At 33.2% G+C, this 24089-nt stretch overlaps 1 protein-coding gene across 4 annotated transcripts in view; it reads left to right on the forward strand.

Moving 5' to 3' along the window:
• The window catches only part of LOC134229340 (neuroligin-2-like), a 176459-nt gene that overhangs the window by 121298 nt on the left and 31072 nt on the right, over nt 1-24089 (forward strand). The window contains exon 1 of one of the 4 annotated variants that reach the window (XM_062711084.1): nt 4713-5233. The exons of 2 other annotated variants lie outside the window; for them this stretch is intronic. In XM_062711084.1, coding sequence (XP_062567068.1) covers nt 4804-5233 — 430 coding nt within the window. In that variant the 5' untranslated portion in view covers nt 4713-4803. Of the gene's footprint in view, nt 1-4712; nt 5234-17043; nt 17775-24089 lie in introns of those variants that run through there. One more of the 4 variants, XM_062711085.1, reaches the window with a different exon arrangement.

The following is a 24089-nucleotide window of genomic DNA, read 5'->3' on the forward strand; positions in this document are numbered from 1 at the left end:
GTGAACTCTCCCAAAAGAGGATAAGACCACTGTTTAAAACGAAGAAGGAGTTTAGGGAAGACTGGGCTTTTTCCATGAAAAACGTCATTTTTCGACCCTCATTTGACCCCCTGGGCAAAATCAAAATTCCGAAACCTAACTGCACATCTACATGACCCCACCAACCATCTCCCAAAAGATGATAGGGCTGCTGAATAAAATGTAAGAGGAGTTCAGTAAGATGGGGCTTTTAGCATAAAAAACGTCATTTTTCGACCCCCATTTGACCCCCTGGGGCAAAATCAAAATTCAGAAACCTTACTACACATCTACATGACCCCACCAACCATCTCCCAAAAGATGATTAGGCTGCTGAGTAAAATGTAAGAGGATTTCAGGGAAGAAGGGTCTTTTTGCATTAAAAAAGTCATTTTTCAACACCCATTTGACCCCCCAGGGCAAAATCAAAATTCCGAAACCTTACTGCACATCTACATGACGCCACCAACCATCTCCCAAAAGATGATTAGGCTCCTGAGTAAAATGTAAGAGGAGTTCAGGGAAGACGGGGCTTTTTGCATAAAAAACATCATTTTTCGACCCCCATTTGACCCCCCGGGGCAAAATCAAAATTCCAAAACCTTACTGCACATCTACATGACCCCACCAACCATCTTCCAAAAGATGATTAGGCTGCTGAATAAAATGTAAGAGGAGTTCAGGGAAGACGGAGCTTTTTGCATAAAAAACATCATTTTTCGACCCCCATTTGACCCCCTGGGGCAAAATCAAAATTCCGAAAGCTTACTGCACATCTACATGACCCAACAAACCATCTCCCAAAAGATGATTAAGCTACTGTGTAAAATGTAGGAGGAGTTCAGGGAAGAAAAGTGTGACAGACGGACGGACGGACGGACAGACGAGACGGACGGACATGAGTAACAACAATATACCCGAACTTTCTTTAGAAAGTGCGGGTATAACAAATCAATATTGCACTACAAAATCCTATATGTAAGCAATTATCTATTTTTGGACTTTGCCTACATCCCTTCGACGCCATCAATTGGTAGTTGGGGGGCTTCAAATTAAAACCTGTACTTATAGCCGACCTTTTCCGTGCCATTCGGTTTATATGGTCTCGTCCGAATCATTGGTATCTACGTCTTGCCAACAGATTCGCCCACGATTAAGGGTCAACTCTAGAAAAAAAGCTCTGTGACTCTTGTATAATGATAAATCTTGGAATGTTTTAAAGTGCGTGTTCGAATTCAGAAAATTATATTGAACACAACGAGAGTACACTTAGTACAAAATGACATACTAAGTAACATGAATTGTACACAACATGCCACATGTATTCTTTCTAAATTGTGTTTCAAAGCAATGACATTTTAACCATGCATTCAGAAAGCGATGATAAATATAGATATTCAACACTTAACGAATTCTTCCCTATATGCATGTGGTCGTGAACAATAACGTATATGTAAAAAAGCTCTGTGACTCTTGTATTATGATAAATCTTGGAATGTTTTAAAGTGCGTGTTCGAATTCAGAAAATTATATTGAACACAATGAGAGTACATTTAGTACAAAATGACATAACATGAATTGTACACAACATGCCACATGTATTCTCTCTAAATTGTGTTTCAAAGCAATGATGTTTTAACCATGCATTCAGAAAGCGATGATAAATATAGATATTCAACACTTAACGAATTCTTCCCTATATGAATGTGGTCGTGAACAATAACGTATATGTAAAGAGACAGGGCGATGTCTGGCCTTTTGTTCTTGCTTTCATTGGTTTATCAGGTTTTAGTATTTGCTGTCTGATTTTTTTCCCCAATCTCTAATGAATAAATTACTCTTTATCTACCCCTGTGGTTAGTTCGGATTTGAAAGTTATGCATACGTTCTGCTCTTTAATTAGCACTTACTGCTGAAACAGTGATGATTTGTAAAAAAAAAAAAAAAAAGAAATATTCAGCACAAACTCAATACTGGTCAGGGCAAAAATAGAATAATACAACGGTTTTTTCCTTTCGTTTGTATCGTGTATTGCCATTTCCCAATACTATGATGGCTTCAAATAAGAGAAAAGGGGGAAATGCGTGAAGAGAGCGCATGATTTTATAGGAGCTGCTTCGAGTTTAGCGGAAACAATACATCTCATTGTGTCTGTCGTAATAACGCAGTGTTCGTGAGCGGAAGCTCTTCACCGGACCAAGAAAGAAATACATGGTGCATACATCGTCACCGCAATAACGCTGCCACCATTGCTTAAAACAAAAGGAAACGGTTATGGCTGTGGAAAACATGGGCGTTGTTCCATTATGAATATCATTTTTTTTAAATATTGGCAAGCAGTATAGTTTAAAGATACATACCACAAATGCATTTTCTTACCTCCATACAGAAGAGTTAGTTATATTGTAAAATTTAAATAATAGAAGATGTAAAATGTTTCTCCTACTTTACAATAACAAACTTTAATAAATTTTTAAAAACTAAGAAAATTTAATATAATCACTTCAACTGGAATCTTGCACTTCCCCACCAAATTATGTACAATCATGTAGCTAGGTCAAACATAAAGTAGCAATACACATATTACTTCTTTAGTGGGAGATGAGTCTACTTAGGCAGAGATATTGAAATTTTGGAACAAAAAATGTGTTTGTGTTAGTCATACTTAATTGAATATTATATCTTGTATAATTTATCCTTAATTGAATATTGTAGAAGCTTTCTTCTCTTTGATGAATTCCAGATATTGTGAAGAACTGAAATGTAATATTTTCAGTTTTAAATATATTTCAGTTAAAGCGCTAGAAGGAAAAATAATTTGAATTTTTTTTAAAGAAGATTTAGGAGAGATAAATACAAATTTAATTTATATAAGTTTGTTTTTTAAATCAGTAACTACATATGTAGCTTAATGTAGATAGAAAAATCGACTGAGTAGTAGAAACGTTTTCTTTGGCAATAAATTACGTGTTTATATCTAAAAAGTGAGTACATATTTAAAAAGATCTTAAAAATAAACATTTGATGATGGAAACTTCTGATATAAAAAATGCCAATATCTCCTGAAGTATGACATGAATTATATCGTGTTCAGAACAGAAACCGAAATGATAAATGTAAAGATAACAGTTCTTTTGTGAAACTCATTTAACAAACTATATATAATTTCTTATCTTGATGAAACATCATAAGCCAAAGGTCGTGTTACGGAACGTTTTAATTGGAATGTCTTTCGGGTTTGATGAGAATAAAACAAAATGATAAGTAAGCAATATTCACCGCATATGCCAAACCCGATCTTATTGTCTGTCGTCAGGAAATAACATGTCAATATCGCCGTGTCTTGGACCGATTTCAACGACTTTCTTACTACCCTACTGTATGTTTTGGACTTTTCTTATATAGACTTCCCTGCGCTTAGTTAATTTGTGATGCTCCTCAGCTTTTTTTTTTGCTGGGATAAAATGGAATCTATAACCGACAACAATTTGCAGACATCATATAACTTTCGCTGGCACCTTCTGTATCGATTTAAGAAAATTTGACGACAAAATTCCAGGAACCCGTATCTGTAACATAGGATTGATATTTCAGGGAAAAACAATACACATTTAAAACAAATTTGAAAAGCAACCATTAGTCTCTGATTTTGAATTAAATTATCAACGTGAAGCATTTTAAGGGATATGCATGAAAAATCAAGTAGAATTATTTATTCAGACCTTTGTGGTAACCTTAGTATGTATATACTCCCATTAAAAGCAAAAAGTACTAGGACATCAATAAAATGATTTTTCTCCAAATATCGACCTACTTCAGCTTTATTACTCTTCACTGAAGCAATTTCTTATTCAAGAGAACAGCAATCGTTTAATGCACTACAATACATCTAATCAAAGCGCTGTGTAAGTTACGTATACGAACGTCCGATGGATGGACTGTCATGAGGCGTCAATCGAGATACGACACGTCAGAGGCGCGAGGAAAGAATATAACTTGATCACTTCTGCGTTTTTACCAACACCCGCCAGAACTGTGTGACTTGGAACTGGCTCTTTTTGAAATCATTAAACATTTCGGTTTTTAAAAATATGAGCACCAATACTTTAATCACTATTCTCCGGTAAAAAAAGTAAAAAGCATACACAGGATTTGGACTGAGGGGAGTTTACGTTCTTGTCTCTTTTTTTCAGAAGATATATTGCTAGCGTGGTTGTTTCGTTTCTCGGCCTTGTTTGTTGAATGTCTCTCTTTCTCTCTCAATGAGATAGAAAGATTTTCTGCATGATAGCTTCTTCCGTCTGTGAGTAGCACGCGGTTATGATGAGCTGGGATCGACTTTCAATTTGCCAAGAACATCAAATCTTACAATACCAGATTTTGCCCGAACATTGGGTTATTTGCCAGTGAAATGAAAAGGTACACCTAAAAAATCTGTGAGAAAACCAATATATGTTCACTCTATGAGAAACCTATCATTCTGGAGCTCGTTTTTTACTCGGAGAAACAGAATTGGTGGAATTAACATTCATCAGACCATGTGTTTTCTAAGACGCGTCTCTGAGTGCAATTATGAGTTTAACAAACGTATTTAGTGTTAAAACATATTGTGTGGGCATGTATTGCATCTCATAATTGTTGCCAAAGGATTTATTTTATTTAGTAGCTACTCGGTTTATTTTTTCTCATATACAGATACGCTGTATTGATGTCAATATTCACTGAAAGCTTTAAATCTTTGATTTCCGCAAATCAGATTGATTAAACCATGCGGTGTGCTATGGTATGATGGCATGGAATGTGCTTATGTGTTTCTCGTGGGTAGTTTTAGTGGACACTGTTCGTTATGGGAATTTTGTCAGTAATAAGTTGGGGCAGACTGTCGTAAGTACACCACAAGGAAAAATACGGGGATTAGAAATAGAGTTTGCCGAGTATACTGGGCTGGGGAAAACGGAAGTTTTTCGGGGAATTGAGTATCATTTCACTTCTCCGGGTCTTCGGTTCATGCCTCCGATTGGATCTTATCAAATATGGGATCGCACGGACAACCGGGTAGATTATTCGGCTCCTTGTTCTCAGCGACGCTTGCATCCAATGCAGAACACTTACCTGGCAGATTTCCTAAGGGAACGTTTAAACCACTTGAATGCATACTTTCTGAAAAACCAGAGAGAAGATTGTCTTTCACTCAATGTGCATGTTCCTGTGAAAGGTAAGCGGGTACCAAATGAAATGTCACTGAATTCTCCATTTTCAGAAATAAAATGGAGTTTTTAATAATTAAATATACAAGTTTTCCTCAGAAATACTTTTCTCACAAGTATACAGACTTGAATGAATTATAGTTTGTCTTAAAATCATGATTATCTTGCACGTAATAAAAATTATATCAAGATGATGTTGGTGACAATAAACACAGTTAATTTTTCTTTTAATTTCAAAATGATATCTAATGATATTTAATAATAATATTTTTATATCAAAGTATATCATGATTTGGAATACAAAGGTTAAACCAATGATTTTAAGTATAATGATTACATAACATTGTATTGAATGTACAGATAGTGACATATAGGTATACATGCATAGAGAGAGAGGAAGAGAGAGAGATTCGTGTAAAAAGTTTTCATAATGTTGAATACTTTGCATATCTTTATGAGCGCAGATGTTTAATTTATGAATTAATTTCCAAAAGAAAATATTTTGTTTGCTTAAATATTAAAGATGAAAGAAGTATTTTTAAAACGTTCAACCTCACTTGATAAGGGATAAGTCACAAAATAACATAAGATTAACCTTGTTTTTCTTTAAAACAGAAATGCCTTCGATCTTTTCATGGAACTTTTGATTAATACGCTGTACAAGGATAAGTTTTTGTTACTCTAGAAAACAAAACTATCTTGCTGGTGTCAGTAGTCTGCAAAAAATTAATTTGCTGATGAATGTGATGTCTTTAGTGACATCAGTATTGTAAATCGAGCTACCAGATTTGCTCATGTAAAATGCCAAGTATCAAATTCCATACCATACAACCGAACAATTTCACAAATGGATCTCTTTGCAGTTGTTTTGGCTATCTTTGATGCTTCATCATTAGTATTTTTCACTGCATATGTGAAAATGCATACATATTATAGCGGTATCATTCAAATTCATCAAAATTTCTAAAATTTCATTTCTTCCTGGTTAGCAGTCGTTTGCATTGTTCTTCGAGTATGTTACATTACTCTGTTGAAGCGTGGAGCAGTGTGAAGTTTGAAACATTAATCATTTAATGTAAAACAGTTCTGCTTTCTGATTTTTTCGATTTCTTTCTCTGTGAAGTTCAGTGTTTTGTTCTATGCGTTGACATGTTCTTTTACTTTCAACACCATCGTTAACCTCACTTGATTAAAAGCAAAATGAAACCTTACATAAAATTCCTAATAGCGTTTAGCATTCCACTCTCAGAACATAGAGACAATCCTTTGATATGATGGTAGTAAAATAAAAATAATGCCATTGAACTGGGTGAAAGAGCATCCATTTCGATGAACTTTAAGGGCCGAGTCCTTTTGCAAGAAAGCTCGGATGAAGTAGTAATTGTGAAAGTATCACGAATCACTATTCACGCCTCATTGCCAAATCAAATGAAGCGTGAAATTAAAAGGAAACGGTTCACCGTGCTTCATATAAAATGTTTAGAAAATATAAATTCTTTGGATACTTGAAGTTTATAGCTGGTAACAGCTCTTGTATCATTTTTCAGTTTTAAAATTATAACAATTACACTTTTGGAGGAAGGTGGGTGATGGAACAAAAAAAAATTAGTAAAGAATCTGATCTATTAAATTTTTCGATGTGTAACCATTGCACAACCATTTCATCGTCATCGAATCACCTTGTCATCGTCTTTGCAGTACTGCTTTATCTTCATCTTATGGAGCCTAACATCGACGATGTGATCATATTGAACTGCATGGCCCTATCAGGATTCCAAAATACACTCATATACATGTAGTAACTGAAGATTTTTTAAACTGGAAAAATAACAACTGCAACGAAGAGAAAATTTAAGGTATAACGACATATTCCTCAAATATCCTTTTTCTGTCTTTCGGTGTGATACCGATAACTTTTGTGTCTCTTTCGTGTTGGATCAAATTTTTTTCATTATTGTCATTCTCTTGTAACTTCTAAATTCCCTAAAATTATAGAAAGGATTATAAAGGAAACGCTAGCCCCTTGTATCTTTCCCGAATACTCGGTAGGGTATACGTATCTCATTTTTTTTTGCAAGGAAACTATTTAGGATAGCAATACTTAAAAGACAAAAAATATGCTTAAATGACAAATTATTAGAGAAAATTGTACATTATTGAGGAAAGTGTTCGTCTGATCTTAAGATGTGTCAGTTAAGTTAGAGTAAAATTAAGGCGAATATCTTGGTGGACATGTAGTATCGTGAAGGGAAAAGGGGGGGGGGGGCTCTCCCAACCAACTTTCTAAAGACATACCTATAAATTCAGTATGAAAATGTTCACTGAAAGGACACCCCCCGGCCCCCACCCCTGCAGTTTAGCCGAATTCTGTCATGTTCGTGTATGCCCCCAATAAATAGGATCTTTAAGTCTGGACAAACCCCTCACCCTTTTTATAGGTCAAGATCTTTTGAAGTCGTCATGCATACCGGTAGTTATTTTTTGCCTTTCAGTTCAGAAGCGATAATACATGTATTTAAGGTATTTCACCCTTTTCAAAGGGGTTCTTTCATTAAAATTATTATTTCTTTGTTCTTTTGTTTGGAAAAAACTCCCTTGGGTCTCGTATAAGAAATCTTTAGCCATCATTGTTGTTTGAATTAAGTTTGATACGTAATGTGTTTTAGTATGAATGTGTATAAGAGAAACAAGAAAACCTATAATATTTCATTTTGTTTACCCCCAAACGATTAATATTCTTGAATGTCACATTTTTCCTTCTTCGGGCATTAAAATTTTTTAATCAGCGTTTCTTAAGATTTTATGGCCATCTTGTGACGAGAAAAAAAATGAACTCGTGTATACAGTTTTTAAAAGATCACTAAAATTTAATTTACAGATCCTGTTTATTCTAGAAATAAACATGCGAGTTTTTAAATCGTTTAAACATCAGAACTGATGCCGACATGTACAAAAATTCTACAAAAATTTTGACCTTATCTTTTTATAGGTATTTAAAATTTACACAACACTACTATAAATCAAATTTGTTTGCCCCTGTAATATGTTGGTGTCATGCTATTATGAATAATTTAATTTTATCATTGGTTGATTTAAACATCAGACAACTGATAATCATCATATCCATGCAATCCCCTCATGTATGGAAAAAAAATAAATGTTTCAACTTTAATCAATTACTCGTTCTTTCATGTAAACAAACATCATTTATATGTATCAGTCGCTTCAAAATTTACACAACACGGTAAATTTGAACTTATAAAAAGCAACACAATTTTACATCAAAAGTTGTTTAATTACTTTAAAATTAAATTTTGTTTGCTTTTTTATAATCCGCTTCGCGGATTAATATGTTGGTGTCATGCTATTATGATTGGAAAATGCTCTGGGGAGCAATAAATAAACGTAACATCCATCATTCTTTATTAATGTTTAAAATGTTAGTATTGTCTTGGAGCAGAGTGAGATTTATGTCTTCCAAATACTGTATCAAATCTGTTAATAATTCATAAAATGAAAGTAATGATAAATTGCCCCTTTGAAGAATTTTTTATTTGAAACTTTCATCAGCATTTATGAAATTAATTCTTACTTTAAAATTATCAATTGCCATGGTTAAAGCTATTTTATCTTGTTGAAATGCATAAGTTGAATTTGATATTGATCGATGGATGAATACGAAGAAAATTGCTAACTTTGGATGAGAATACTTTATTTAATGTAAAAATGGAATAATGACCAAAGTCGTTAACTACAGCGGCATTAAAAATCTGGTGTAAGGATAGAAATTATTTGCAAAAGACTTCTTTTAGAGTACATCAAGCAAAGTAAAGGAAAATCGGCTTTTATTGAAAAATCAGGAGGACGATTACTACAAAACAGGAGTAAGATAGCCCTGTGGAGAAATCATAAAGCTTTCAAACTGGTTGAATAAAGACGGGAAGAAATGGTCTAGCAATAAATCCGCTTGATTGCGTTTCTTGTAATAGTGATGCATTCAGACAGCTTAATTGTATGGATAAGCTCAGATATCTTAAACACTAGAATATTATTTTTGATGTACTACAGCTAAATTGATGGTAGATGGTAAACAATTTTACGAATCGACATCAACGGCAGATATGTCGTATAATTTTCTTCTATGGATGTTGAAACTTCTGATCATGTACACTGACTAAACCCCCTAGTCGCTAGATTCTGACGATCATATGTACTGACTAACTCCAGTGGTTCATCTACGGACCATGCGCGCTTACTTAACTACAGTGGGTCATTTCCTGATCATGCGCACTGTCTAAAGTCTCATAGAGTATAAACCGAGGGTCAGTGGCGCTTTAAAAGTGCTGGCATGAAAAAGATCGCTCACTTTCCAAAGACTCTACAATGTGCCGAGTATAGGTCTTAATTTGCGGCGTTCATCGTCAAGTGGCGACGTCTCAATATGAATGAAAACGTTAAACAAAAACACCCAAAAAGTAATATAAAATTTATCACTACATTTGTAAATCATAAGCACACTACGCTAATATACACATATGTCATGAACCATGTTTGAAACAGAAACAAAAGAGCTGAATCCCGGAGTGTTAAGTGTTAGAACGCATGCAATACATTTCATCTTCAGATCCTTTGCATTGTTAAGTTCGAAGGAGTTGCGTGTGAAGTAAAACAATGCTTATAAAGAAGATGTTTGTAAACATGCAAATGTGTAATTTGAAGAATTTCTACATCTGATAAAGGTGTTTTCCGTTCCTAAATGGGGAGAGCAAATTCCGTGTACCTCTAAGCATTGTAAAGATGCTAACATAATAGCTTGTCTGATCTAATTAGACGATTTTTGGGAAGGCTTTTTCACCATTAATACAGACGGTGTTGGAAAATTTCAATGTTCTTTTGACGTGTAAACACGTACACATTATTTCAAGTTGCAATTTAATGAAGGAATGATTAATTATTAAACGAACAAAAAAAATTCAAAGGACAAGTGTACCGAGTATTTGAAGAAAGAAAAAAAAAAAAAAAGATATTGCGAAGATTTTCCTGAAATTAAATACCGGGTATCTGGAATTCGATTTCAGCAATAAGCGCAGTATGATATATTAATTTTCGTAACCAAAAAATACTGTTTTCCTCGATAAACTTAAAAAAGTAGAGCAATTGCACGAACATACTTGTAGAAACATCGTGTCTTACTTTTAATAGACAGTTTTGAATTCTAAACTTTGATTTGAATCAATGTCCCTCTTTACAACTACATTCACAAACCTTGAAATTCTAGCTTTCTGACATTTCAAACGTACTTGAATCAAGAGAGATGAGCATGCTATCGTATTCTCCATCTCGTATTTTTGAAGCGTTTTGCATATTGGTTTTAACTTAGCAATAACGTTACAATGCACGAATTACTCTCTGTAATATTCCGAAGGCTTCACATGGATTACATGATCAGTACGTACTGGTCCCTGCTGACAAAGCAGGTTAAAACATTGTCTTCGTTTCTAACTCTCATTATATAAATTGTATTTTAAAAGACTTTCGATTTAATTCTAGAAGAGGTAATCCAACGTACACTCATTTTTCCCTTTCTAAGGGAAGAAATTCTTGTTTCCGAAACTTCATAAAAATCCTTACAAATAAAGATACATAGCGGGTTTCAGTAAATGTTTAACCAATCCTCTTTCTTTATTTCTCATTATATATTAACAGTAGTAAAGAAGAAACTTCAAGAGAACTGTGCAACAATATATTCGAGAAGTGGTGTAAGTCACATGTGGATGCCTAGAAATTCCAAGGAACTTTTGGAAAAATTGAAATCATAAAATTTTACCAAAATCAACAGCTTTAAAACTAAGACTTTTCCCACGATAAATTAAAGTCCAGACTTTTTGATATGATTGACAGCAGCTTTTTCAATAAAAATGGATCTCGTAAATTTACTTACATTGTCATTGGTCTTTTGCAAAATTCTTTTGTTAAAAAACATTCTGATTGTACACACAAGTACTCAGATATTTAAAAGAATGTGTAATTCCAAATTTTTTTTTTTGGTATATCGTCAATTACTTTGTATGCAAGCATCTCGCGGAAGACTCCCTATTGTTTCATAAAGAGTAACAAGTTTATGATTCTTATCGAACATCATTTAACAAGGTATAAAGCTTTAAAATTCATGTATAATTCATCAAAAGCTGCTTGACTTTGAAGGATATGCATGTAACAAGATCAAGTGATAATAGGGGACTTTTGTATACAGCTTTTTTAATGCCAGGTTTGATGTTTAATACGGTAATACAGAGGAAATCAATTACCCGTCATGATTATTCCATCACAGCTCTGGGCTGATGAGTTGATTTTGAAAAGCCAATTAATTTATACCTGCAGAAAAAGTGTTGTGGCCGCTCCATGATCAAATAGAACGGTGCGAGTTTTATGGTGCATAGAGGGAAATGTAGCATGATTTTAATGTTCAGAATAATAAAGGCAATAATTTTATAATTTCATTTGAATAATATCAGACTATCAAAACTTAGACGTCGCCTATAGCTATTTGGCGCAGTGGTTATAGCTTATAAAACGTTTGCTCGAGAGTAGGGAGAAAAGAGTTAATCCGTACGTCTCGGGGTTAAATCCTACTGTGGGAGACCGGTCCTTTGCATAAAACCATATAAACTGAGGTTGCAGTAGGTGCTGGCGTGAAAGAGATTCCTCATTGCTCACAGTCTGAAAGTAAAACAGAGTTGCAATCCCCTGTCGACAGTTGATGGCGTCTTAATATGATCGAGTGAAAAAAATCTCGAAGGGACGATAAATAAACAAACAGCCACAATAAAAAGTCAACTTATAAGTACCTTTGAGTCGAATCGGGCCTAGAGACCATAAACTGAGAACCGACTAAAGTCAAAATTTTGAATTTGAATAGCTTGTCATTTATAGAACATACGTTATCAAAATTTTGCAGATTTGTATAATATTCCAATTTAGACATGAGGTAAAAACTTTATGTTGTTGTCAAAATTATTTCAAAAGTTATATTGATTTTAAATTTTGACTTAAGTCTATTCTAAGTTTATGTGGTCTTGGGCCCGGGTGTTGCCAGAAATCTTACAAATACATGTTCAGAACAAATGGCCAAAACATATATTAAATGAAAATTAAAAAGAATACAAATTTTAATCCATTTTAAAATTTATTAACACAAAAACTGAGTATGAAATGATTCACACTAAAATTTAACGCAAAGTATCTATCATCTGATGAAGTATGTGCAAGGACAAGGAGCAAACACAATTTTCTTTTTAATGTGATCAAAGAATCTTTATTACGGGGTGCCATTGTGCTTCTCCTATTTTACTTTTTGATCTGACATATATTTTTTTTTCGGAGCAAAACGGTGCCATTTTTTCATATTTTTAATTGTGTTTATTTTTATTTATATTATCTGTATTTGCTTGAAGGTGATTACAAAATTGTATGAGGATCAAAATTAGCTCTTAGGCTCCCATTCAATTAATCTTCACAAGGATACATTTAAGGATAGCAAATTAGAAGCACGTCTTCAGTATTAGAATTTAACGTAATGAAAATTGGTATTTATTTAGATTACTCTGGAGTTTTTTTGGATTGTCTTGCACTACATTCTCTGAAAAGGTACACACAGTGTGTGATATCACAACTTTTCTGACTCGCTTGATGAAGGAGAGAAGTCCTAATTCAAAAGCCTTATTCCTTTCAGACTAGGCATGAAGGGACACCAAGTCTGAAATTATTCTGCAATCGGTTTCACATTCAATTTTGATTTACATCCAGATTTCCTTTTCCGATTACCGTCCTGCAATAATTATTTTGATATAGATCATGTCAATGATTTTTAAAGACCAATCAATAGTTGAAAAGTTCAAAATCAGATTTGTTCTGTGAACGAGAATTTAAAATTATTTTTGAAAATCGTACAGGAATATTTTGATAATGTATAAGAATTACAGGCAGGAATTTTATATGACTCTGGAAAGATGCTTTTTATTTGTTGTTTATGTAATCTTTTTCTTTTAATAATCCTTTTATAATATTTTCCTTTATATTATTTTTACGTTATGAAAGTATACACATGGGACTGATTTTATTTGCACGGAGACAACAGCATATTTTTCCGTGTGTTATGGGTCGATTGTTTATGACTAATAAAACTTCACTAAGAACCGCCATAAACCAAAGCAATTACTATTCAGGGGATTTTCGAATTGCCATATACGATAATTTAAATATATACGCATGCGCACAAAATATTTTAAGTGATGACTACTTTTCTTTAATGAGTTTCATACAAGGAAAACTGACAAAAAAGTGTGCTTCTAATCTCAGAACATTGCCACCTCGGTGCCGATAAGACGTAGCAATGTTAATTTTATTGTAAAGAAACGGCGACAATTTAAGTGGAATTGATCGAACACCCTCTGTCGTCTGCGTGGTGCTGTGCGCCTATCTGATGATACATTAAAATTGAAACCAATTTCATGGCACGGAAAAATCCGTGTTGTTCCTTATCAACACTGGATATTTATTGGCCATTATGTCACTTCGTTTCAATATAGAATATTGAACAGATTACGAATTCGATCACAGAACAAAAACAATGGTTATTTTGATTGAAACATAACCTATTAGTGGTGTATTATTTCATCAATTCTAGGAAACCTAGTTACATTTCATAGAAACATTAAGGAAAGAAAATGTTAGGATCGGGAAACGTTTTGTAAATTGAGGGTCATTTTTCTTCTTTGTTTTCGACGTAACCGAATGCGTATTTAGTACCGTCCAGTGTATCGTAAATCTTTCTCTATATCTCATATCATAGGAGTTGTTGTCAGTACACTTGATACGGATCATAAGCCGAGAAAAAAATCTGATATATTAAAATAAAATCTTTCTTTCCAAAAATTAGGTCAGATACTGTGAATCATTTAGTAATTTTCGTTGTTTTCAAGGCATGGAAGGACCAACCACAATATTAAAAATTTTCAAATGTATTACTATTTAACATTTTCCAACTACCAAATTAAGTCCCCACAAATCAATATTTTTATATTTCCTTAAACCTCGAAAATTTTGCCCTACGAATATATGTGATTTTACAGTTTCAGCTAGGATAACCTTCGTAGTCCAAGAAATGTGACATTGTACTTCCTATAAAATGAAAGACACTCTCAGAAGACATTTTCACATAAATAAATGTGTTCAATATTTACACCTACACGCAGCATCATCGGTCGATTGCATTCTTAGCAAAACAGATCAAAGCGACCATGTTATATCTATATGACACAAGCTAAAACGTTTTTCGTGTTTTGTTTTATCATGAAAAGAGATGCTTGAATAAATCGCACTCATTGCCCAACTTATCAGACTGATTTCCATCAGACTGTTGGTAACAAAAATGAGAAAAATAAGTATTTTTACAGGCTAGGGTTAAAAATGAGAGAAATAAAATGATCAAATGATATTTTTTTTCAAACTGTTAATATTATACGAAGTTCCTTTGAATTCCAGTTTACGTCATGTAATGAACATTTTAAAATTCATCATCATTTCTTGTAGAGAAGAAACTACACTTGAATTAAATCATCAAAGAAATTGGTAGCTTTCACCTGACACTTTCTGTTAAGGCACAAATTCATGAATAATTGAGCATTGTGGAAAGTTAAGCGCTTGTCACACAATACAAAAGAAAAGAATCACAATTAGAATACCTAATTTACTGAATTTAACAATTAGAATTGGAGAAATATGGTGTTGGTCATTCAATGGTTTTACAAAATCCTGAGCAGAAAACTTTTTATCATAGCAAAACCTCTAGTATCCAGACGCTGGATCAAAGTGGTAATGTTGGTTGTGTTGCTGAAACAAATCTCTATCGCTGACTCGATCGAAGGATTTCTGTTTCTTTCTTCAATAAAGATATCAGTTTGGTGGGTAATGAAGAAATATGTTCTACAATATGTAATATCTGACAGAAGGAAAGATCATTTTAACAATTACATCTTCGACCAGCGTTCTGTTTGTATCTGAAACAACACAGCTTCTCATTCAAGCTAATACAATTAGCTTAAAAGTAAGGATAAGAAAAAAAACCTCTTAGTTTCTTTATAATTACTTTTCGTAAAGAGCATTATTATGTAACACATCCATCCTAAAGAAATTAACATTGTGGAAGTAATTTGATTTACATTGTAAAATCGTTCTTATGAAAACATTACGGTAGAAGAAACTCTTTGAGTTTGATTAGATCAAGAGGAAAATGAACAAAGTAACAGAGATGGCCGCCAAAATGAATGCATGATTAAACATTACAATACTTAATAAACTTTATGAATATATCATATTATATTGTATAACTCAAAGGTTGAGGAAAGAGAAGAAATGCTCTAGATCTTAATGGGTTATAGAAGGCGTATGTTTAAAACTGGTGTTTGAATGTTTATGTTATGTAAAGAAATACAAGGACAAAGGATACTTTCATCTACTTACGATATTGCTGTATACACAAATAATCGGGGTTATAAGGTTTTTCCAACTTCTCGATTTTCCCTAGAAACTGCTATTTTAAACTAATTAGCTTGAACTCTTCTTTGATCAATACGTTTATATCACGCAGGTTTTCTGTAAAGAAATCTATTTGCTTTATTAAATTTTTGATTTTTAGTTGTTGAGAAAAAAGTTGTCTGCTTTTATTGGATATATGTAACAATTCATGTTTTAAGAGTTATACAAAACATATTGTTGATATTTCACATAATCCTGTTTTCTACTTGTTATAAAGACCATATATTGAAATCATCATAATTCAAACCTCTTCCTATCTCTGTTCAACTGCATTGATTATCTATGACAGAATAAGAAGTTTACCAAGAAATCTTGCACTCACTTCATATTGTTGGCTTTAAGTCCGGTCATGAAATTATACGGAGCTTTGAAACAAGGCGACATTGTAATGACTTTTGAACTGCCTTTCCATGGTGTCTGGCCCGGTTTATTGAGACGGTCAAATATCACTCGGGCAAGGAAAAATTGCCAATTAAGAATATGTCTACCATTGTTTTTGTCAAAGTCTGCTGTCGGGGAAATTAGTTGGTGGTGTTACCTCATTTAAAAGTTGCCTCTCTCTACCACACTACAAGTAAACTTATCTGATCATAAACCAATGGGGAAAGGGATGTTTCACTTAAGGTATTTTCTACAGGTTCTTACATCATTTTACCTGAACTAGAGTAATCATTATGAATCCATTGTTTTCTAGCAAATGATTAATCTGATGATAGCGGAATTTGAAAGTGATTTCTTAGATATAGAGGTTCAAATACATGTATATGAATGTTGATCGTGTTTCCCCTATTTAATTGCTATCGATCTCGGTTATACGTCGTACATTGGACTTTACTTTCACCAGAACAGGTTCTCTTTTTTTTCTTCTAAAAATGACTGTACATGCAATGAATGCATTTGCCTGTAATGCAGTAGAAGCATTTTCGTTTGTTATATTGGAAATTTGTTTCCATTGACGTCGATGGGAAGAGTGGAATAAATCTGACAAACACTTCACCATATCTAATTCATGAGGTCTAACGTGTAGTGGACAGTTCCCGAAACATCTCAGCTGGTCAAACAATTATTCCTGAGTGATCGAAGACAACAATAATTTGTTCATGGCTCCTGTTCATCGCGACTCCATTGAAATTGTCAGTACTTTATTTTTTGTGTTTGGCAATCAAATGAAACCGAATCGGCTAATTCCAGACCGTTTTAATAAATCGTAGGAGTTTTATACTTTGGGATGGTTAATATGATTATAGAAGAGATCCCGCATTTTGGTAAATCAAAACGAAAGAAAATGTATATTTGTGGTTATGGATACTTTTAGGTGATTGGTCTGCTTTGTGGTGATGAGACTGGGAACAAATAACTGACACAAAAACAAGGTCATATTCTAATGAAGCAATACAAAGAGTTAGGAAGAAGCGCTCAATGGTACAGAATCGGATAGTTCTGGTGGAAAATGAGAAAACCGTCTGTATACCGAAATGTTCTCTCTGTGATCTCCCATTGATGGGTTTTGTTTCAGCTTTTAACATAACATGAAATTACTCTGGGCTTTATTTTCAGTTTTAATCAAGTGTATTTTCCGTATTTCCTGTGAAGTCTTCATCCAGGAAATGGGACCAATAGTGTACACGCATTATGGTCAAATTCGAGGGAAAATCGTAGGGTTTCGTGATTCTTTCTTAATGCCAGTGGAAGCATATAGAGGATTACAATATTCGACTGTTTACGGGTCAACATTCCGGTTTATGCCTGGAACTGTTGTATCTGAAATATGGTCAGACACACGTTTAGTTCGATATCCACGTGCTCCGTGTCCGCAGAGAAAGTTTTGGGTACACAACATAAATGGGCGTTACCCGGCGGGGTCTAAAAAGAGACTTCTGAGAATAAGTCACTCGATCTTTAACACTACTGAAGACTGTTTAAGTCTCACTTTATACAAGCCTAATTCCAAAGGTAAGTGCATTGAAGGTGGATAAACGGATAAGTACAGAATCATGTAATTGTCCATTCCCCAAACCACTTCATCCTTACTGCATGAAATTGTCCCCAATAAAATACCTTGCCATTGCCTTTGTATGCTAAAGGTCATTTTAAATGAAAGCTGTTATCTGTAAAAAAAAAAAAAAAAAAAAAAAAAAAAACGTGTATAATTAAAGAAATAAAGTACTCTCTTGGTAATTTTTCATGTCACCAATTAATCAAATTATCGCGTGATTAGAGCACAGAAGGCAAAATAGAGTTCTAAGACACGATAAACATTTCCTCCTGATACAGTAAACCCCTCCCGATAAAAAGAGAAGAGAATGTAAGTATAAAGAGAAGTCCTAAAGTCTCAATACATTAATATCAATAATAATTAATATGTGGATGCCATGCATATTTCAACCAATGCGTGTACCTGTTGATTAACTAAAATAATCTGTAAAACTTCGAATTCAGTTATGTCATGCATGACAGTTCTAATGAAACAATCCTGTAAAATTGCAATTTGTTGAACGATAATTTTTTGCATCCTGACAATTAAAAGGTGTCTCGGGAGAGGATGTGGGCCCGAGTTTAAGTAGACGACTTTTTGGTGTCATTTATTAGTTCCTCATTTAACCTGTTTCATATACCATGGGGGGAATTTGATTTACTCAGATGAAATACTTTAAACACACGATCTCATATTGTACGGAGATTTGTCAATAATAGAAAATTAAACGGAAAAAAGTTTGCTTTATATCGTACACTGAATATATATCATATATATTTCTCTTACACGATTTTTGTCAAATCTCAAGTCATGTTATACAAAATGGTAAAAGAACCAATCAAATGACGTGCGTAAATTAAATTATATATATATATAAAGAAAAAGATAACACCATGTGCAATCTTAGTTAATTAAATGCGTGCAAGAAAGAGAAAAAAGAAACATTATTAAAAAACAATCGTTCTCCCATCATGTGATGATTAACAATCCTCTTAGATATGGTTTGAATTGATATTTGGGACATGGTGCATTTTTATGTGATTAAGTGCACTGCGTACTTGGAAAATATTGACAGGCCTTTGATTCTATTTTTTATGAACATTTACTTTTAAATTTCATAACGATCATGGCGTTTGTTCGGCTTGATTGTTGATAGAAAACACGACTTTTGTATATTCAGCTCCATCACGTGATATAAAGCCAAGTTGGCCATTTTATAGTGGAGTATTAATTAAGGAACTAGCTCTTAATTAAACATCCATGTTCTTTTTTAGAGGGTTACAACCTTTTCTACCATCACATTGGTACAAACATTTTGCTATCTGTATATCGATTTTATGGAATTGGACGTTGACGATCTTCAGACACAGAGATTGAATGATAATAGATTCAGTGCAACAGCGCTGAGTTAATCTTTGATCTGTGTCTTGTATCAGTGCGCTCTCAAATAAAACTAAATCGGCGATGACACATAGAGTTGCATCCCTTATGTCGTAGAAGTGTTGCCTTAATTACATTTAATTGAATTGAATATGCTAGACTACAATCAACAGTAAAAATTAATTTACATTTTTATGGAGCCTTGCGCGCACAACTCCCACTATACCAAATCAGTTTGAGGAGCACTATTTATGGTCTGTGATTAGTGTTCCGATCGTATTTTAGATATTTCAGAACAGCATAGCTGCCGTCATTTCGAAAAATTCTCAAAAAGTCTCTGACAAGACTGCAGATCTACTTGTTTAGACTTAAAATTATTCCTTATTGAAGTTCACTAGGGATGTGACCTCGTATTGTTAGCATACTCGTATAAATGGAGTGCGAGTGTGTTAAAGTAATTACTATGTTAGTATTGGTAACACTTTTCTACAAAAAAAATCACTTTAACAAAAACTGGCATATTTATTAAGTTTCAATTGTATCATAGCTTTAAAAAAGCGTAGAGAGTTTAATTTTTTACCGGCCGCCAGGAGGCGGTCGGTTATTTGATATGAAAGTTTGAAGTTGTGTTTCTGCGAAGTTAAAGCAATTTAAATAAAAATATTGAACATTCATATAATAGAATATTAAAACAGATCGAGTGTTTAAATATTTAACAAAATACGCACAATAATCATAAAATTAAAATTTTGTAAATATGGGGTAAATGTTTCATTCAATCTAATTAACAGACTCAGACATACTGTAATTGAAGTACGAAAACGTGTTGGACATAGTCTAAAGCAAAGACCACGTTATACAGTATACAGGTACATGTATAAACAATTTTACTTTCTCTATTTAAACAGGATTTGTTGAATACGAGGGTTGTCCCGTAAAATCGTGGACAAGTTGTCTCGCATAAATAATTATCATGTAAACTACATGGAGAACTGATAAATTTTCTAAAACTACTTCTTAGTACATTTTTTACATGAATAAATATAGCAAATTTCAAATAGATATATTCAAAATAACAAAATTTTGAGATTGATTTTTATCAGTATTGAAAAAGGCAAATAATAATTGTTCGGCGCACCGATAAGAATATATTAAATAGTGCCTATTTCACACACATAGGTGTCTTTTAAAAATTCTAATTATTTAATTATTTTATTTATGATTTCTCAATTTACGTGTTACATTTAATTACTCAAAAATTTTCTTCTTTTTTTCTTTTAAAAATTGATCTTTTTAATCCTCTTGAGCATGAAAAAAGTGCGTGTATATGGAACCAATCTGGCACAAATGTAAGATCTTCTAATGGATTAACAAACTGAAGACTTCACCAGATAAATATTCCAACATCATTCAACTAAAAAGATTATTCCTTCAATTTATATTACAGACGCGGTCAACATTGACAGCGTCTTTATTGCTACGCCTTTATCAATTATTTTTTCTAATAATTAGTCTTAAAATGTTTCAAAATTTATAAAAGATCATAATAACTTTACACAGAAAACTCCCATTTCATTTATATACTAAAGATTTGGCAATTTTTTGGGATTTTTTTTCTTCTGTATTCATTTAAAGTTTTATACGGCGTTATAACACAATCTAAATCATAGCGAACTGATCTCCGGTGCGCCGTAACGTCACCAAACGTCACCATTTTTCGTGTGTTGTGTTCCCCACTTTGGAATTTTAAAACATTATTAAATAATTGCTTTAATAAAAAAGAAAATAAATATATAAAAATGCAACCCGGGGAATTAAAATTAATAAATATTAAATATTTTAATTATCATAATTTTAACACCTATTCACACGTATCTATTTAAATCTTTTGTTTCAAATCAAAACTCATGTATTCTCTTATAAAACCTATGCGTTTTTTGACCGTGCGCTGATTGGTTATCCCTGTGCACATTCAAGCATTATAAAATCTATATTTTTGTGTATATTTTATCCAAAACACTATAATTAACTTAAATATGATAAACAAACATTCACTGAAAATTTCAGCTTATTACGTCCATTATTAATTGAAGTACGAAAACGTGTTGGCTTTGTCCACGATTTTACAGGTACATGACAACTTTCTCTATTTAAACAGGATTTGTTGAATATATTTTAAAATGCTGTGTATATATAAATTTCCGAAAGAAAATTTCCAAATGATTGAATGACAAGTTATTATCAGACAGAATATTAAGAGATTTTGCTCCAACAGACAAGGATAAAGCGCGTTTAACAATATGCCAAGTCTTTTCCCGCCACATCTCACACAAAAGAGGAGAAATGCAGTGGCGGATCTAGAGGGAGAGGAGTAGGGGGTTTAACATTCTCTGAGAACGAGCGAAGATCCCAACATATTTGTTGCACTTTTATTAAAGCAAAACTATATGTCTCTATGGTTAAAATAAGTTTAAACTTTAGTTCTAACCTTTAAATGTAAAAACTACTTTAAAAACAAAAACATCAAACTTCCGACAGATCGAGTTGGTTTGTAACAAACTGTGCACGGAGACGCAGAGGACTATGAGTAGTTTGCTTATACATGTATTAATGTATATGTATGATGTATTGAAAAAAAATCCTGTAAAGTCGCAAACAAATGCACAATGTCACAGGGATATGTTAATTAACAGATAAATAAAAGATATTTCAATAACAGATCAAGCATCTAGTTTCCAATTGCATCACTGAGAGGACCAATGGGTGTGCGGCCGATTTTTGACGCTTGTGTCAATATATGTTTCTTGTTATTTATTTAAAAAGATTTATATCAATGTAAACAGCGAGAATATGTCATCAAAATACAATTTATTTCTTTTTTTGTTCTCTGGCCTCTGATTGGTTAATATCCAAAAGGAACACAACATATTTCTGTATAACCTGGTTGGGTATGGGGACACAACCCCTTGACAATCAGCTGAATGATCTGTTTTCATGCAATTTCATTTCCAGTCCTTAGGATTCATGGAAAATGCTAGATTTAATAAATGTGCCTTTAACTTTAAATAGTAACTCGATCTTACATGTACCACACTTAAACAAAATGGCTGCTACATGTAGGTCTATGCATCATTTTACCTCCCTTGTTTTCCATCACTTCCGCTACTACGGAGGCATTATTGAGCGACAAATCTGAACTAATAAAAAGCAACAAAATTTAACAGTTGTTTGCCAAATTTGAAATTAATTTAAAAGGAATGACTCCAATTCTTTGGTAAAGCGGAAACTGACCAAAACCAGCTAGTTATACTCGAATAACTTGGCCAAGAATTTGAGTCATTCCTAAAATGAAATTCGATGCACAAAAATATAGAATCTGCAATGAGCGATATTTCATATTCATTATAAAACAGGGGAAGAAATATCATTTAAATGAGATCATGTGGATTCTTCTACATGTATTTTATAACATTTGCACCAGCATCTTTCTTTGACGTTTATAAAGTTAGCTTAGGTAAGAGCATGTATTTATTTATCTGTTATTCTATGTAACTGTATTGTAATTTTGACATTGGGGAGAAAATGTAGAAAGAAGCAACATTCAAAAAATCAATCATTTGGATGATATGTCTTCAAGATTTATCGGTAACAGTCTAACCTTTTACGGAGTATGCATTCTCACTGATTTAACCAGAAAGTTCATGAAAATTTTGTGTATGCCCATCTATAGTGATTGATTGATTGTATATTGTAATTATTAATGTTCACTCATATGGAGACGCCGCCACTTGTCGGTGTAGGGATGCAAATTTTGTCTTATACTCAGGTCCAATGAACAGGGAGGGATCTTTTTGTGCCAGCACCTACTGCGACACGGGACCTCAGTTTATACGGTCTCATACGCAGGGCCGGTCTCCACAATCCACAATGGGATTGAACCCGCGGCGTAAGGATCAAGCTCCTTACTTCGCGATTCTAGAGCAGATAGAGCAGACGCTTTAACCACTGCGCCACATGGGATACCTATATATAGTTAATTAAATCTCAAAGGAAAAATTAGACCCTTCACTTGGATTCAATTACATGTACCAGTTTTACTTCGCGTGCCTTGCTTAATGTCTGTTTCTGGAATAATAACCTAATATAATAAAACATTGCTTTAGAATACCTAACAAAACATTACCACGTTTTTGACTACTCAAATGAATTTCTTCAATATGGAAGGAGAATATATTCGAAAAGTTATTCATGAAAAAAGTTATTCATGTAACAAATTGCATGTTTAGCAAAAATCGGTTTGAAAAAAATAGAATGATTAATGTCTAATTTATCAGTAATATGAACCCATAAAGAATTAGAGTAATTTCATTATGGTTATGCTTTTGTCACGACCGAACGCTTCTGATGTTGATTTTAATCTTCTTTATCATTACTGCTGTAATTCACTGAGATATTCAAATAGTGGAAAGTTGCGTGTGCTTAATGAAAACTCGGAATTCCAACCTAGAAACTTGTGATGATGCTAACCTAATAGAGAAGAAAATAATTTTGGTACATTTATTTCGACATATACGCACTCAAACTGGTCTTGGTCACAAAATACATAAATATACAAATGTATTAATGACAAAAAATACACTTCCAAACGAAAAGAAAACCAAAAGAAACGAAACACAGACAACGCATTGATTCAAATTTATTTTCCTTTTTTCCAGTGAACTTATTTTAACATTTCTCCGGATTTTCTTCTTTTACTTTCAAATATAATGAGAACAATTTGCAAAAATTTTTGTTTCCACGGTGATTCCAAGTTTTCCTTAATTCTCTGTAAGATGTATTGATTTTACAATTATGAACACGTTTTAGTACTCGACTCGATTCGCTTGGGAGTTCAGAGAAGATCTTTCTTTAAA

This window comes from Saccostrea cucullata, unplaced genomic scaffold (assembly GCF_032062105.1).
Source record: "Saccostrea cucullata isolate Sc308-1 unplaced genomic scaffold, CSIRO_AGI_Scuc_v1 ctg41, whole genome shotgun sequence".
Taxonomy (NCBI): Eukaryota; Metazoa; Mollusca; class Bivalvia; order Ostreida; family Ostreidae; genus Saccostrea; species Saccostrea cuccullata.